Below are 15,661 nucleotides of genomic sequence, written 5' to 3'. Positions count from 1 at the left end.
TAATATTAAAAAAATAGTACGGACATTAATAGTGGATAATAACATCCCTGTTAAGAATATACATGTTCTCAAACTGTTAGGGTCACTCCCTAGTTTACGTGGGTGAAAAGCCGATAAGTATGTGAATAAATATAATGCTTTAATTTTTTTCTGAGAGTTGGCCAGCAGGTGCCACTTGCTTGTCACCCCATAACTTGGAGGAAAGGAGATGATTTGACTTATTGAACCTCATTAGATGTTTTAAGTGTGTCATTGGTACAGTGTTCTGTTCTCGTTGAAAGCCAGGAGCTCAATGGGGTTCGCACCAACAATCTACCACTTGTGTGGTCCTTGGTGCTCTCCAAGCTTGATTTTCTTGCAGACGTTTCATTACCCAACTAGGTAACAGCATCCGTGTTAGAAAGGAGTGGAGCCACCATCACTGACAAAGCCAGCCACTAGTATATAAACAAGGAGCAAATTCCACTCTCTCAATATCGATAATATAGTTATTCATTATAAATATAATATTCCCCACCCAGCCTCCAAGAAATGAACCGCTACATGTTGGTGACCCCCAAATCTGGAGGCTTCCCACCTCTGCTAAAAGGAACAACTTGATTCAGAGTTATGGCCAGAAAATATAAACCTCTTTGGGGGGGGGGAATCTGGGGCTCAATCATCATCGGAGCATGTTCTATCTCTTATCTATATTCTAAATGAGTCTTGGGCAACCCAACCCAAGATGATTTATGAGTTTATTGCAAATCTCTGGGACTTTGTCCTAATTATCTTGTTTTGCTTTGCCAGCCCACTTTGAGTTTCTGATTTGTTTTTTTTTAAAAAAACCTGACTCCTGAAAGGTTATACAACTCTTAAAGAGGGGATATCTTTTTTAAAAAAATTCCATGCAGAAGCCTGAAAAAGCCTGGCTTGCTTTGATAAATAACTGAATCACTTTTGAAATGGGTGTTTTCCTTCCACCCTGCTCCATAATGCAGAGCAGGAATTTAAAAACTAAGGAAACCAACTTAGGTGGACTTCACACTGTAGAGAGCAAGGGCTGTAAAATTTTAATATTGACCCCACTTTTGGGAGGGTCACCCTCAATATGACAATACTTTATTGCTTGTTGCCACTTGCTTGCTAATGATCACGTTCCTTGGTTTTTAGTGATTTAAAGTACCACTTTAAAAAAAGGGTTTAAAGCTATGCCAATTGGGGCTCTCTCGTTTTTGTGATTTAATCCCGACAGCAAGCTCTTTGCCATGTACAGAATGGACAGGTTGCAGTTTCCTCCCTTGTGTGATAATTGGCTACCTCACATCAGGAAACAACAAATCGGGCATTTGACTGAGTCAATTTATGGTTTAACCAACATGGGAACTGGTTTTTTAAAATAATATTTTATTCCTTTATAATATAGCATACAAAGAAAATACAAAAGTTAGGGAAGGGGAAGAAAAAAGTGGGGGGAAAGCAAGGGGAAATAAGAAAAAGAAGGCATTGATTTCCGACTCCCTTTGGTGCAGTCGAATAAGGCATTAACATCAAACCTCAACTTTTTACCTTTACATAATAAACTACCTATTTCTATAACTACGAATCTAGCTAATCGGCAAAACCCAAGATCAAAGTTTCATTTTTTCCCCATCTCAAGCACAAAGTCCAGAAGTGGTTTCCAAGTAGACATAAAAGTATTTGTATTTTTTTCTTTGACCAAAACAGTCAGTTTAGCCATCTCTGCTAACTCTATCAACTTTAGCAGCCATTCATCCATCGTGAACTAGTGTAAATAGGCTTCTCACTCAACAGAGCATTTACAACTTCTGGAGACAAGTTGTTCCACTGATTAATTGTTCTAACTGTCAGGTATTTTCACCTTAGTTCTAGGTTGCTTCTCTCCTTCATTAGTTTCCATCCATTGTTTCTTGTCCTGCCCTCAGGTGCTTTGGAGAATAGTCAACCCCTCTTCTTTGTGGCAACCCCCAAGATATTGGAACACTGCTATCATGTCACCTCTACTCCAGTGGTCCAGTCCTACCGGTTTGGACTGGTTTGACTGAACCGGTAGTAGTCTGGCGACCTGGGTTGCTGGCACCAGCAGTGACCAGTTCTCAAGCAGCGCCTACGGTGCCGCCATCTTGCTTTTCAGTTCTGCGCATGTGCAGAGCAATTTTAATTGCACTGAGCATGCGTACGCGCATGTAGCATGGACATGAGCGAACCGGCAGTAATGCCTGCCGGAACCCACTCCTGCTCTACTCCTTCTTTACGTTAAGTAGACATACTGTCAGAGTTCCAAGTAATAGACCTGTACCAAGCAAAACTCCGAGGCAGATGAATTCCTCAAAGAGTAGCTTTATTGGATATATCATATTGGCACAGACCTGGTGAAAAACAGCCCTGAAGTTTCCTGCGGTTTTTCACCTAATTAAAAGTCAACATTTTCTCTCCACCCCAAACAACCTGTCACAGGGTCCAATCATCATGTTGTCCAGTTGCCTTGCGACCAGACTCCTCTTTTTTGGGGTCAGGTGTGAGAAGGACCTTGGTTCACAAGTGTGACAGCACCCTGAAGCTCCAACATGGCTTTGGCCAGGCCAGTTTCAGAGTTGACACATACCCAATTCAAGGCGCTGATCTTTGTATGCTTTAGCCTCCACTCCCCTAATCCTCTTTGTTGCTCTTCTCTGCACTCTTTCCAGAGTCTCAACACCTTTTTTACAGTGTGGCGACCAAAACTGGATGCCGTATTCCAAGTGTGGCCTTACCAGGGCAATATAAAGTGGCATCTTGATTCGATCAAGATCGTAAGAGGAGATTAAACATGAAGCCTGAATTCAACTTATGAAACCATTCATGACGCTTTGAAATCAAATCTCAGGCTTCTTAAAGAAATCCCTAAGGGTCCGAGAATGATTTTGCACGCCATGAATTTAAATCTACGTAATGAATCTAAAATAACTGTCGCATGAGTGCAGCCAGGTCCTTTCTAGGAAGTAGAGGCACTTCCTGGGAGAGAAATTTCACTTGAAATAAAATTATCTGGATTAGAAAATCGATTTACAAAATAACTATTTATTGTCCTAATTATCTTGTTTTTCTTCTTCCAGACCACTTTGAGTTTCTCACTTCTTTTTAAAAAAAAACCCCGACCCCTGAAAGGTTATCCAACTTTTAAAGCGGGGACATCTTTTTTAAAAATCTATGCAGAAGTTCTGGATTAGAAACGCTTAGTCGATTTTAAAAATACCGTAGCAAGTATGGGCCCTGCAATATTGAGTGCCGTTTTAAATAAGTCAAGAGCTGAGTCGATCCAACTTGGTCCTTCCACAGCTTCCTTTCTGGTTTTGAGCTGCTCAATTTCCTTGGTCAGTTGGTTCGCTTCCTTGCAGAAACCCTCTTCCAATAAAGCCTTCTGTTCCTGCAGGCAGAGCAAGCATCATTATTAGAGTGAAAGGAGACATGCAACTAGCTTTGCAGACCAGTTCAACAATAGACTTGGCCATTTTACCCACCTCCCCCCTGGGCCACATCCAGTCCTTTAGAGGCCTGTGTGAGGTCAATGGAAATTAGGCATCAAATGAAACTAAATACACAATTTTGAATTTTGTAGGTACAGACACATATTTTCCAAGGTCTTTGCTGTTCCCCTTCCATGTGCTGACCCATTATGGCAGGGGTGTCAAATACAAGGCCTGCAGGCCAGATTTGGCCTGCGATGTGGTCAGATTTGGCCCACAGGGTCGTCCTGGAAAATGGAAGGAGCCAACCCGCCTCCCTTCGGCCTGATCAACCCAATGCAAAGAGGAAAGATCAGGCCAGCATGGCTTCGGTCCAGTCTACCCAACGCAAAGAGGAAATTTGCCAGCAGTTTAGGGAGTGGTGATGCCCACCCAGTCAGCCACACCCAGTGAGTGGCACCAAGCTGGCCATGCCCACCCATTGAGCCATACCCGCCCGGCCCCCAGAGGTCAACCACAGCTCTGATGCAGCCATTAATGACATTAAGTTTGACACCCCTGCATTACGGCATGTTTCTTGATTGCTGGGGTTTTTTATTGTTGATGGTTGATCCCTAAAAGGCAGAAGCTATGCACCGCTTCAATATCTTCACCGTCAATACAATTAGTCCTCGACTTACGATCATAATTGAGCTCAACATTTCCTTGACTTTCTGTTCCTTGACTTTCTTTACTACTAGTGTAACTCTGTACGTGCTATGAACTGTAGTGACTAGTTTTGTTCTTCTTTGCTTTTTCACAGCACATCCCCCTGAGCACTGGAAAGCTTTTGGATGCTCCCTCTTCCACTGATTGTACAATTTCCTTTCTTTAATATGGTCCCACTGGCTTTTAAAATGTACCCCATGCAAATAAATGTATTCCAATGTGATCAAAATGACATAAAGTGAAGAGAATGTGACAAAAAAAGGAAGAAGCACTTGTGATACACAAACTTGTTCTAAATCCATTGCTTTTCTGTTTTGAAAGTCTACATATCTGTTTATACCCAACTGCCTAATTACAACAAACCACTGCTGAGATAATAGTGCTACCTTAAGTTTGCTTTGGGCCATCCTCTCATACTCTTCCTTCATCTGTTTCCTTTCTTCCTCCATCTTCTCCTTTAGCTTCTGAAGGTTCATCTCCTCGCTCTGTTTCTGATCCTCCATTTTCTGTTGGAGCATTTTCATTTCCTGCTTCAGGACCTCATCCTCTAGTTCTTTGGCTTTGGCCTTCATTTTTTCATCTAAACCAGGAATAAAAGAAGGACAAACATCTGCAGGTGGTGTGCAAGGTGGCTGGATTTGGTAGTATGCAAATACTGTGATAAGTGAATAGATTTGGCATACAGGCAGTCCTTGCTCAACTGTAGTAATTGAGACCGGAATAAGCCACAGCATCATGTGACTGGGATGCTTATCGACACCAGTTCTGGCATCACATCATTAGGTACTTTAGCTATACAATTTGGGATGAACACCCTTTGACTCCAAGAACCAGGAACACTACTCTGGTGACCCTCAGGACACAGATAAACCTCCAAGGGCTTCAACAACCCTCTGAATGGATGCAGAACTGTAGTGTCTAGTTTTGTTCTTCCTTGCTGCTTCACAGCACATCCCCCTGAATCTGCAAGGAATATAAATCCTTCCATTCCCCACTATCCTGTCGAGAGCTAAAAAAGCTTCTTGGATGAGAAGCGAAACGTCTTCAAAAGAAAAAAACAAGAAAGTCCAGTTGCTTCCTGAAAAAAGCACCTTTGGGGAAAACCATGACTTGGAATGACTGAGAATCTCTACAGAGTTCCATCATTAGGTATGATGTCACATAATCCCCACTTGAAACCTCCTATAGGCTTCCCCATTGACTTTGCTTGTTGGAAGCCAGTATTGAAGATCACAGATGGTGATCACCTGACCACCTGACCTTTTCTGACGTGGTTGTTGAGTGAATCATCCCAGTTGTTAGGTGAATCCAGATTCCCCTTTTGACTTTGCTTGTTGGAAGCCAGTTGGGACAGTCACAAATTGAGATAGCACTAGCACTTAGACTTATATACTGCTTTACAGTGCTTTACAGCCCTCTTTAAGTGGTTTACAGAGTCAGCCTATTGCCCCTAACAATTCCTCATTTTACCCAGCTTGGAAGGATGGAAGGCTGAGTTAACCTTGAGCCTGGTGAGATTTGAACTGTCAAATTGCAGGCAGCCAGCAGGCAGCAGAAATAGCCTGCAGTACTGCACTTTAACCACTGCGCCACCACGGCTCATGACAACTCAGGTTGATGCAACAGTCATAAATACATGCCAGTTGCCAATTTTGATCACATGACTGTGAAGGTGCTAAGACAGTCTTAAGTGAGAGGAACAACAGTTGCAAATCACTTTTTTCAGTGTTGTTGTAACTTTGAATGATTTCCAAATAATGGTTGTAAATTGAGGACTACCTGAGAATATGAGTATATTTGCAAATATTGGATAATAAGGCAGAAAAAGAAAACCTCTCTATCACCAAGTTAAATGGAGAGGAAAGCATTTTCCCAATTAGTGATGGGTTTAAGGATAAACAGGTCTTTTCCCACCTTCAAAGCAGAACCAATATCCCAGCATCATTTGACAACTTGTTCACACCTTTACCTGCTATTTCCTTCTCCTTCTCTTGAAGGCTCACATCACTTTGAAGGATGGTTTTGCTGATGTTTTCCTTGCTGTGGAGGAATTCTTTCAGGATTTTCCTTGCCTGATTGAAGGGGGAAAAGAGAATAATCTAGAGTTATATAGAATTGCCAACAATGAGAAAGAAGCTTTGCCAAAGTAAACCACTGAACAATCTCCCTGGAAAATAACATGGCTCTGAAGTGGACCACAAAATGAGTATTAATTTAGCACCCTCATCATTTTGTACCATTATTCCTTTCTTAGGTGTCTCCAAGAATTGTTTCTCCACTTTTTGGAGGTCATTTACAAATTCCTGGTGGCCACCAGGTCGGGAGTAGCTTCCGTTCTTGATGTTCTGCTCCAGATTCTCAGAGAGTGAGTGCAATAAAGCTGAACAGATTTCAGAAGATTTCAGCTCATTTTTGCTGCAGTACTCTTCCTTTTTGCTAACCACAGTTTTCTGTTAGGAATAAAACAAAACAAAGCAAGAGCTGAGACTTGACAAAGAAATCCATGTTTGTACACTGTCTAAATTTGAGTGATCTCCCGTGATTAAACAGAGCTTCATCACAATTTGAAATGACTCATTCTCGTCCTTCAATTTAACTAGAACAGTGTTTCTCAACCTTGGGAGCTTTAAGATGTGTGGACTTCAACTCCCAGAATTTCCCAGCCAGAATTCTGGGAATTAAAGTCCATTGATCTTAAAGCCCCCAAGGTTGAGAAACACTGAACAAAAGGATATTTAATCCTTAGAGAAGGAACATAATTGTCCATAAAGGCTTAATGATGACATTGCTTGACATCCTGTCAATCTTACTGGCTGTTTCTAACCGCATCCATCTTGTATCTTTCTGGGCAATCAAGAATGTTTCTAAAAATATCTTGGGGCAGCCATCCTCCAATTGATGAAGAAAATGTACACAATCTGTCTGAAACTATAACAAGAATACTATGCTCTGCATTCATATAAATAGAGAAACTACTGGAGGCCAACCATCAGGAGCCACGGGCCTTAAATACTGTCTACATACCCATTCTTATACAGAAGATATGGAGGCCAGGATACCAGATCCCAAGGACCCATAAGCTTTAAGTACTGTCTATGAATAGAGGACCTATGGAAAGCTACAAAGAACCAACAAAGGATGGTTGGATCTGGCACCTGGGTCTGGAGAAAGTTGAGCAGGATGGAAATCTGAAATAAACTTCACACAGATCCAACAAGATCCAGAAACACTCTGGACAAATGGGGCTATCCATTGGCCTTTGCCCTTTGCGATTGTGGTGACATGCAGACAGCCACACAGATGTATACCTGCCCTTAGTGTCCTCATCAGTATACACTTCAGGACCTCACGGCAGTGTGACAGAACATGTTGCTAGTTTCTGGGCAAGTTCTATTTAATTTGCACATATTTTAATCTTGTATCGTATTTTTTAATTTATATGTGGTATAGTATGCCTTATTTTAATTGTGATGCTTCTGAGACAAATAAAGAAACATCCTCTATGAAGGTTGGTGTCTTATTATTACCTACCATGAATTCAGCCTGGAATTTATGTGTATCATCCTTAAAAGCACGAGCCATGAACTTCTTGAGGGCTTGTTCCTCACATTTTTTGTGTACATCCAGAAGTTCCTGGAGAGTCTCAGTGGGTAGCTCCACCCTTTGCTCCATCAGTTGCGCATAGTGAGCAACAGCTTCCTGCACGGCTGCCCTGTTCTCAATCTCAGCCAAGGCCAAGACTTCATTCTCCAGGCAGGGAACGTTCCCACTAGAGATAGTATCCACATAGCCCTTGGCTAACTTTGCCAACACTGCATAGACAAACATAATAGATTATTGGAGCATCAGCTGCGTATATGGGTGTAGATAGTCTAGACTTACAACCACAATTGAGTGCAAAAATTCTGTTGCTAAGCAAAACGCTGGTTAAGTGAGTGGTTTGCCCCAATTTATGATCTGTCTTGTCTTGGTTGCTAAGTGAATCATTGGAGTTGTTAAGTTAATAACACGGTTGCTAAGTGAATCTGGCTTCCCCATTGTGAGAAGGTCGCTAAATAAATGGTGGAAATTGAGAACGACTTGTATTGTTGTTGTTGTTATTGTTATTATTATTAGTCAGGGACAGTTGGAAGATTTGAACTCCTTATCCCTCATTCTCTTGAATGAAGCATCCTCCAGAAAGCCACTCAGGTTCGGAAAATATGGCAGTCACCATCCATCCAAGCAACCTGCAGTAGAATGCCTTAGTTTCTTGAGTCTGGTTTATAGTGAGTAAATGCTTGGCAACTGGCATGTTTTCATGACGGTTGCAGAGTCCCAGGGTCATGTAATCATCTTTTTGTGACCTTCTGACAAGCAAAGAGTAAAAAGATGTAAAATGTAAAAAAGATTTGGAGACTCTAGAAAGAGTGCAGAGAAAAGCAACAATGATGATTAGGGGACTGGAGGCTAAAACATATGAAGAACGGTTGCAGGAACTGGGTATGTCTAGTTTAATGAAAAGAAGGACCAGGGGAGACATGATAGCAGTGTTCCAATATCTCAGGGGCTGCCACAAAGAAGAGGGAGTCAAACTATTCTCCAAGGCACCTGAAGGCAGGAAAGAAACAATGGGTGGAAACTAATCAAGGAGAGAAGCAATTTAGAACAAAGGAGAAATTTCCTGACAGTTAGAACAATTAATCAGTGGAACAGCTTGCCTCCACCAGAAGTTGGAATGCCCCAACACTGGAAGTTTTTAAGAAGATGTTGGATAACCCTTTGTCTGAAGTGGTCTAGGGTTTCCTGCCTGAGCAGGGCGTTGGACTAGAAGACCTCCAAGGTCCCTTCCAAATCTGTTATTCTATTCTATTCTATAGTCAGTGGGAAAGCCAAATTCACTATACTGCAGCGATTCACTTAAGAACCGTGGCAAGGAAGGTCATAAAATGGAGCAAAGCTCACTTAACAAAGGTCTCACTTAGAAATGGAAATTCTGGGCTCAATCGGTGGAGGACTATCTGTAGTAAAAGTAGAACTAGAGGCACTTACAGTTGCCAGTGACAACGTGCCCGCCTGGAAGGGTCTTCTCTCGAGAACTCCAATAGACGTAATGACAGAACATCTTCGCTTGTTCCACAAATTCAGGGTCCAGCTCACTGTCCTCCATCTGTTCTAGGAAAGGTAACTTCTTCCTTGTAGTAGGACAATCAAAGATGAAACACTTCCGGGTGGGGAAGAAAAAACGGATGCATTTGCGTGGCAGATTGAATGTCTGCTCCGTTTCGGTGTTCCCTAGAAAACAACATGTCCATCTTCAAGGTGAGTTTGAATTGCATCTGCTAGTGGACATTTCATTGGAGAAGGCGGGACTAGAACTCACAGTCTCTCGGGGATTGGCCCAAAGTCACCCAGCTAACTTCCATGGCTAAGGTAGGACTAGAACTCACCATCTCCTGGTAATTGGCCCAAAGTCACCCAATCAGCTTTCAAAGCTAAGGTGGGACTAGAACTCACCATCTCCTGGTAATTGGCCCAAAGTCACCCAATCAGCTTTCAAAGCTAAGGTGGGACTAGAACTCACCATCGCCTGGTAATTGGCCCAAAGTCACCCAGCCAACTTTCATGGCTAAGGTGGGACTAGAACTCACAGTCTCCTGGTGATTGACCCAAAGTCACCCAGCCAGCTTTAATGGCTAATGTGGGACTAGAACTCACAGTCTTCTGGTGATTGGCCAAAATCAACCAGCCAGGTTTCATGACTAAAGTGGGACTAGAACTCACCATCTCCTGGTTTCTATCCTGGTGACTTCAAAGAGAGAGATCAAAGAGAAAAATGAAACTGGCTCAAGAGACTCTTTTCACTAATAACCGAGGACCATTTTGTTTCTCCCTGAAGAAGGAAAATTTAGGCCCAATGGCTCCTATCCCTTATCCAAACGACCACGGAGATCTTCACAATGCATCTGTCATCGGTACCTTTTTTTAATTCCAGAGCATGTTCGAGATATTCATCCTCCGTGATGGGTTTCCCATTCTGTTCCAGCTGCAGTGTGAAATCTCGCACCGTCCAGACAAACGTTGGGAAGAAGCCAACGAATTCAGAGGTATCATTTGTATCTCCAGGAATGGAGGAAGACTTGGTCTTGATATGTTCAGACAGCTCTGTCACAAAACTGTTGGGCCAGTTTAGGAATCCATACATGTATATAAAGTGCAGTGAATAAAGAGGGTGGCCTGGAAGGGTAAACAGAAGATCTGCTACCCAGGCAATTGTCAAATAAATGAAACAACATTATATAGCTCTCAAAATGAAAGTGAAATTATCCCAGTTGAAGAGCAATGCGGTTCTAATAACAGGCTTTGCTTATTCGTTGCCTCAACCCATTTTCTGCCTCTACACAATATCCCAAACCAGTCAACATTCATTCAATCAATCAAGTTTAGCATGTTGGGAAAATGCAAGCAGATGAATTTGGAAATGACTTAGGCAAGAATGTTCCTGAAAGCTGCCTCACTCCAAATCTGATTGCATAGAATAGGGATGGGGAATTTCAGAGTTATATTATTTTATATAGATGATAGATGATAGATAGATAGATAGATAGATAGATAGATAGATAGATAGATAGATAGATAGATAGATAGACAGATAGATATAGATATAGATATAATGTTAAACCACTCTTAAAGTTGGCAAAAGCTAGTGAAAATGTATTTGAGAGTACCTGTATTAATGTCAGTTTAAAGAAAAACTCTGTATGTTAAAAAGGATATTTATAAAGAAAAAAATAATTATTCTATAAGGCTAGTTTGGAGGTAGGGAGCTAAATATAACATTGAAGTTTAAAGTTTATGTTAAAGTTAAACAATAAGTTGTATTAGAAAGTTTTGACTTAAAAGAAAAAAAAGTGTCTTTTTTACTTTAAAAAAAGTTTACGACCTTGAAGGAAAAAAAGCGGGTAAAAGGGAGAGGGGGGAAAAAAGATTCCTCCCGCCCCCCCCCTTTTTTTTTAGGCCAAAGAATTTGAAAGAATATAATAAACTTTGTGAAAAAATGGTGAGAGTTTATAAAGATTACTAGGTGCAAATAGAAATATACGTTATTTCCATAGCAAGGAAGATAAACAGGAATGGTTAACTTGATTATTTTATTTAAAGAGGAAAATATGTTCTTATCTGGATGCCACTACTGGGATTTGTGCTCTTGAAGAAAAAAAAACTTTGATCGTGGTTTTGTTGATTAGAAAGATTTGGTGTTATAGAAATGGCTAATTATATATTAATGAGTAAAAGCAAAAAGTTGAGGTCAGAGTATGTTTGTCTTGTACTAAGCTAGGAAGAGTTGGAAGTTCATATCCCCTTTTCTTTCTCTTTCTCTTCCCCCTTGTATTCCCCACCCCCTTTTTCTGTTCCCTTTCACGTCCTTATTTTTTTTCTTTTCTTTTCCTTCCTGGATTTTATATTTTATATAATAATAATTTTGAAAAAAACGGGTGAGTCACTGTGGCCCTTTTATGACTTGTGGACTTCAACTTCCAGAATTCCTGGGCCAGCTACACTTCCCCACTTCTGGCATAGAACAACAGAGCTATTCTTGAGAAGGATACTGAAGCTTGTCCAGGGCAGTCTGATCAATGGTCCCAATACTGTTGTAGACGAGGGTGCTGCTTAGCAACACGGCCAAAGTGAAGATCTCGGTATCATTTTGAGGACTGCCCTAAAGAGGGACAAAAAAAAGTTATCATCCGTTTCTGACTTCTTGTGAGTATATGGCAAAATAACGGAGTTGGAAGGGACCTTGGAGATCTTCTAGTCTAACCCCCTGCTCAAGCAGGAAACCTTATACCAGAGGTGGTATTCAGCAGGTTCTGACCAGTTCTGGAGAACCAGTAGCGGAAATTTTGAGTAGTTTGGAGAACCGGCAAATACCACCTCTGACTGGCCTCACCCCATCTATTCTCTGCCTCCCGAGTACCAGCTGATCAGGAGGAAATGGGGATTTTGCAGTATCCTTCCCCTGCCATGCCCACCATGCCATGCTCAGCAAGCCACACCATGCTCAGCAAGCCACACCCTTTAGGGAACAGCTAAAGAATAGGGGTGGACTTGCGAGTAAGGCCACAGGTGGACGATTAATACATGTAATGTCATTCTTTTGTAAAAGGGAATACACAAACACAAACTCACCTTTTGCACATCACCTAACCCTTCGGTATCCAGCAGGACAAGGGTTTGTTTAGGCCTGTCCGGATAAGGAACGCACCACATCCAGATTCCTTTTGTTTTTGCTTCCACTGTGGAGCCCAAACAGAAACCTACAAATGGAAAAAAATTGATACGGTTTAGATCTTGTAATATGTGAGCAACAGTTAATAATAAGATACAGGTTTTCAGCACTAATTTTTCTGGTTGTTCATTGTCTTTACTCCTTGAAGCAGGAAGTTATGCAAGGGTGCGGTTTCCCAGATGAAAATAATCCAATATATATCACGTTGAACAGAAGTTTAGTTAGTTCAGTTACTTTATTATCATTGCACTCATACAACGAAGTTAAATGCCATCTTCAGTGTACAATATACATAAAAAATAAGACAAAACACACATCCTTCACATTCTAAACAATTGAATTGAAAACCTCTGATATTGCATTAATATTGCACCATACAGTAAAATTCAATACAGTTACTGCCCTGGGATAGAAGCTGTTTTTCAGCCTATTTGTCATTGTTTTTATTGTCCTGTACCGTCTGCCAGATGGTAATAGTTCAAAATAAGGGTGTCCAGGATGAGATGGATCTTTAAGAATGTTTTGAACTTTCTTAAGGCAGTGGGGGCTACAACCCTCTTCCAAAGAGGGGAGAGGGCAACCCATGATCCTCTGGGCAATGACGTTGACCCTCTGGAGCGCTGTCCCATCTGCCACTGTGCAATTGGCAAACCATAAGCAAGGGCTGGATGCCTGATGTATTCCTTCTATAGGTAAAGGTAAAGGTTCCCCTTGCACATATGTGCTAGTTGTTCCCGACTCTAGGGGACGGTGCTCAATTCTGTTTCAAAGCCGAAGAGCCAGCGCTGCCAGGAGACATTTCCGTGGTCATGTGACCGACATGACTAAACACTGAAGGAGCAGGAAACGCTTTTACCTATTTTATATAGTTTCTATTTTTCTACTTGCATTTTTTACATGCTTTCGAACTGCTAGGTTGGCAGAAGCTGGGACAAGTCGCGGGAGCTCACTCCATTATGCAGCACTAGGGAATCAAACCGCCGAAATGCCAACCTTTCTGATTGACAAGTGCAGTGTCTTAGCCACTGAGCCACAGCGTCCCTATTCCTTCTATACTCCACTATAATCTCCTTAGTCTTATTGGCGTTAAGGACCAAGTTATTGTCTCCACACTATGAAAGCAACTGATCCATCTCATCTTGATAGGCAGACTCATCCCCCGCTCCCCCAGAGAGGAGTCTCACCACTGATGTATCACCTCTAAATTTGATAATAGTATTACTGGCTTGAGTGGAAATGCTCAAAGAAAGAATGCTCAAAGAAAGGGGGAAGAGACTACATTTCTCAGAAGCTAAAAAAAACTCAACCCCTCAGGAGCAAAAGTATGAATATGCATTGATTAAATCTCCATTTTAAAGTTTGTGTAACGGTATGTGGGAAAGGCCTTGGGCATCTAGGTCTGGAGGCACCGCCTAAAAAATGGTTGAATAAGAGGCAGCTCGACCTGCAGATGGATAGTGGGAGAAGCAAGAGGCTCAGAAGAGACCCTCCCCAGTTTCTCCAGCGGTAAAGAAGAAGAGTGAAGAATTGTACTTTCATACCGGCAAGATTCTGTCAAGGCAGCTTTACAATACAGTAGATTAGCAGATTGGGTTTCTGGTCCGGTTTCCCCCATGGAGCCAATAGTAATCTTAAAAACTATGATAAGACTTTGCAAATTAACATTGGTCCAAAGAGTTCCTTGTCACCAGATGATCATCATTCATAGTGACCATTTGGGAAAGTTACAGTCCTGGACTCCACACTTGCCCATCAGAGCAGAAAACCCCGGAATTGAGGGTGTTCCTATTATCACCCAGGGGTTTCACCTTGTGGATATCGCCCTGGCTCATCTCAGTCCTTCTCACCTGAATTTTTGCCAGCCAGCTTGTTCATCAGGTAGGACTTGCCCGTGCGATACAGTCCCACGATGGACACCACCACCACCGGATTCCGGATTTCCGAGAGCAACCGAAGGGCCTCCGGAGAAACATGGAGACGATTTCTCCTGTTCTCAATCAGGCACACGGGAGCCTCCATCCTGGCTTTGGAGGAGAAGATGCAGCTGCAGAGAAGATGTGGCAGCTTCAGGAACTTTCTTCCCAAAGAAGAACTATAAAAGACCCTCCTCCCCGCCCCCCATGTTCATCACAGTGACATCAAGCCCATCCCAGGTCAATGAGCACATGGGCTTTGTAATCCCAGATCCTTTCTCAAGCCGTCCCTTCCTCCCAGACCTCCAGAAGCCACTCAGCCGAAGGGAAAGGGGGTCTCCAGACCCAACCCAGCCTCTGGTGGCACACCTGTCAGAAGGCAGGGATGGGCCAAAGAGGACCACCTACCCCGCAGTTTTCCCAGAAGCATTTCTGCTCAGAAGCCCCCCAACCTTCTTGCCCGTCCTTGTCCGATGGCAAAAAACCTCTTCTGGACCACAACAGACCCTCCCACCAACCCACCCCAGTTTCGGGGGGGGGGGCGTCTCTGCTTCTTGGATCTCCTGTCACTGCTCGGCTAGAGCCAGCAAGGGGGACCCCCAAGTCCAGAAAGCCCCGCTACGGCAGGGGAAGGGAAGGGAAGCTGGGGAAAAGCGTCGCCCACTCCCCCCACTTTACCGTCTTCGAAAAGGAAATCAGGGGGTCGCCCTCCGATTCTCTTCGCAGCCTGCAGCGGTCTCTCTCCGCTCCTGGGCTCGCCTGGGAAGTTTTTTATGAAGCAGCCACCGAAAGCGAAAGCAAAGGCTGGCCGTGGCGGCTCCCTTCGCTTCCCCGAAATGGGCTTATTTCTCGGCAGTTAAGCATCTCCGAAGGGGGGATTCCCTGCCAGGATGGGCCACCGGCAAGCTGCAGGATGGAGATATCTTGGCAACCCCGAATCCGATTTTTTTAGCTCTGTGCTTTGCATGCCGAGGGGAGTCCGGGCTTCTACAGAATTGCCATCCCTTTATTTTGTGCGAATATAATCGACAGGAGCACTTGACGGAGGGATGCATGGGCTCCCATATCCCATAGGTCAGGGGTGTCCAAACTTGGGAACTTTAAGACTTGTGGACTTCAACTCCCAGAATTCCCCAGCTGGGGAATTCTGGGAGTTGAAGTCCACAAGTTTTAAAGTTCCCAAGTTTGGACACCCCTGCATAGGTGTTTTTTTTTTCCAACAGGTAACTGGTCTTTCTGGTATTTTCCTTGAAAGACGTTTCGCTTCTCATCCCAAGAAACTTCTTCAGCTCTGGCTGGATGGTGGGGAAATGGAAGGATTTATA

The 15,661-nt window shown here is 42.9% G+C and overlaps 1 protein-coding gene across 3 annotated transcripts in view; it reads right to left on the bottom strand.

Annotated features, from left to right (window-relative positions):
* Nucleotides 1-14,475, bottom strand: part of LOC309396865 (guanylate-binding protein 1-like) — a 57,800-nt gene extending 43,325 nt beyond the window's left edge. Inside the window, exons 1-11 of one of the 3 annotated variants that reach the window (XM_081962372.1) lie at nucleotides 14,271-14,475; nucleotides 12,324-12,451; nucleotides 11,744-11,853; nucleotides 10,113-10,309; nucleotides 9,186-9,428; nucleotides 7,686-7,966; nucleotides 6,392-6,604; nucleotides 6,124-6,226; nucleotides 4,541-4,734; nucleotides 3,236-3,406; nucleotides 2,331-2,529 (exon numbers count right to left, since the gene is read on the bottom strand). In XM_081962372.1, coding sequence (XP_081818498.1) covers nucleotides 2,452-2,529; nucleotides 3,236-3,406; nucleotides 4,541-4,734; nucleotides 6,124-6,226; nucleotides 6,392-6,604; nucleotides 7,686-7,966; nucleotides 9,186-9,428; nucleotides 10,113-10,309; nucleotides 11,744-11,853; nucleotides 12,324-12,451; nucleotides 14,271-14,442 — 1,890 coding nt within the window. In that variant the 5' untranslated portion in view covers nucleotides 14,443-14,475 and the 3' untranslated portion in view covers nucleotides 2,331-2,451. Of the gene's footprint in view, nucleotides 1-2,330; nucleotides 2,530-3,235; nucleotides 3,407-4,540; nucleotides 4,735-6,123; nucleotides 6,227-6,391; nucleotides 6,605-7,685; nucleotides 7,967-9,185; nucleotides 9,429-10,112; nucleotides 10,310-11,743; nucleotides 11,854-12,323; nucleotides 12,452-14,270 lie in introns of those variants that run through there. The other 2 variants (XM_081962371.1, XM_081962373.1) reach the window with 2 other exon arrangements.
* Nucleotides 14,476-15,661: the final 1,186 nt, after the last annotated feature.

Source organism: Natrix helvetica, assembly GCF_964273705.1.
Source record: "Natrix helvetica genome assembly, chromosome: 9".
In the NCBI taxonomy this organism is placed as follows: domain Eukaryota; kingdom Metazoa; phylum Chordata; class Lepidosauria; order Squamata; family Natricidae; genus Natrix; species Natrix helvetica.
Note: the sequence above shows the minus strand (reverse complement) of the source record. Positions and strands in the feature narration are given on the sequence as shown.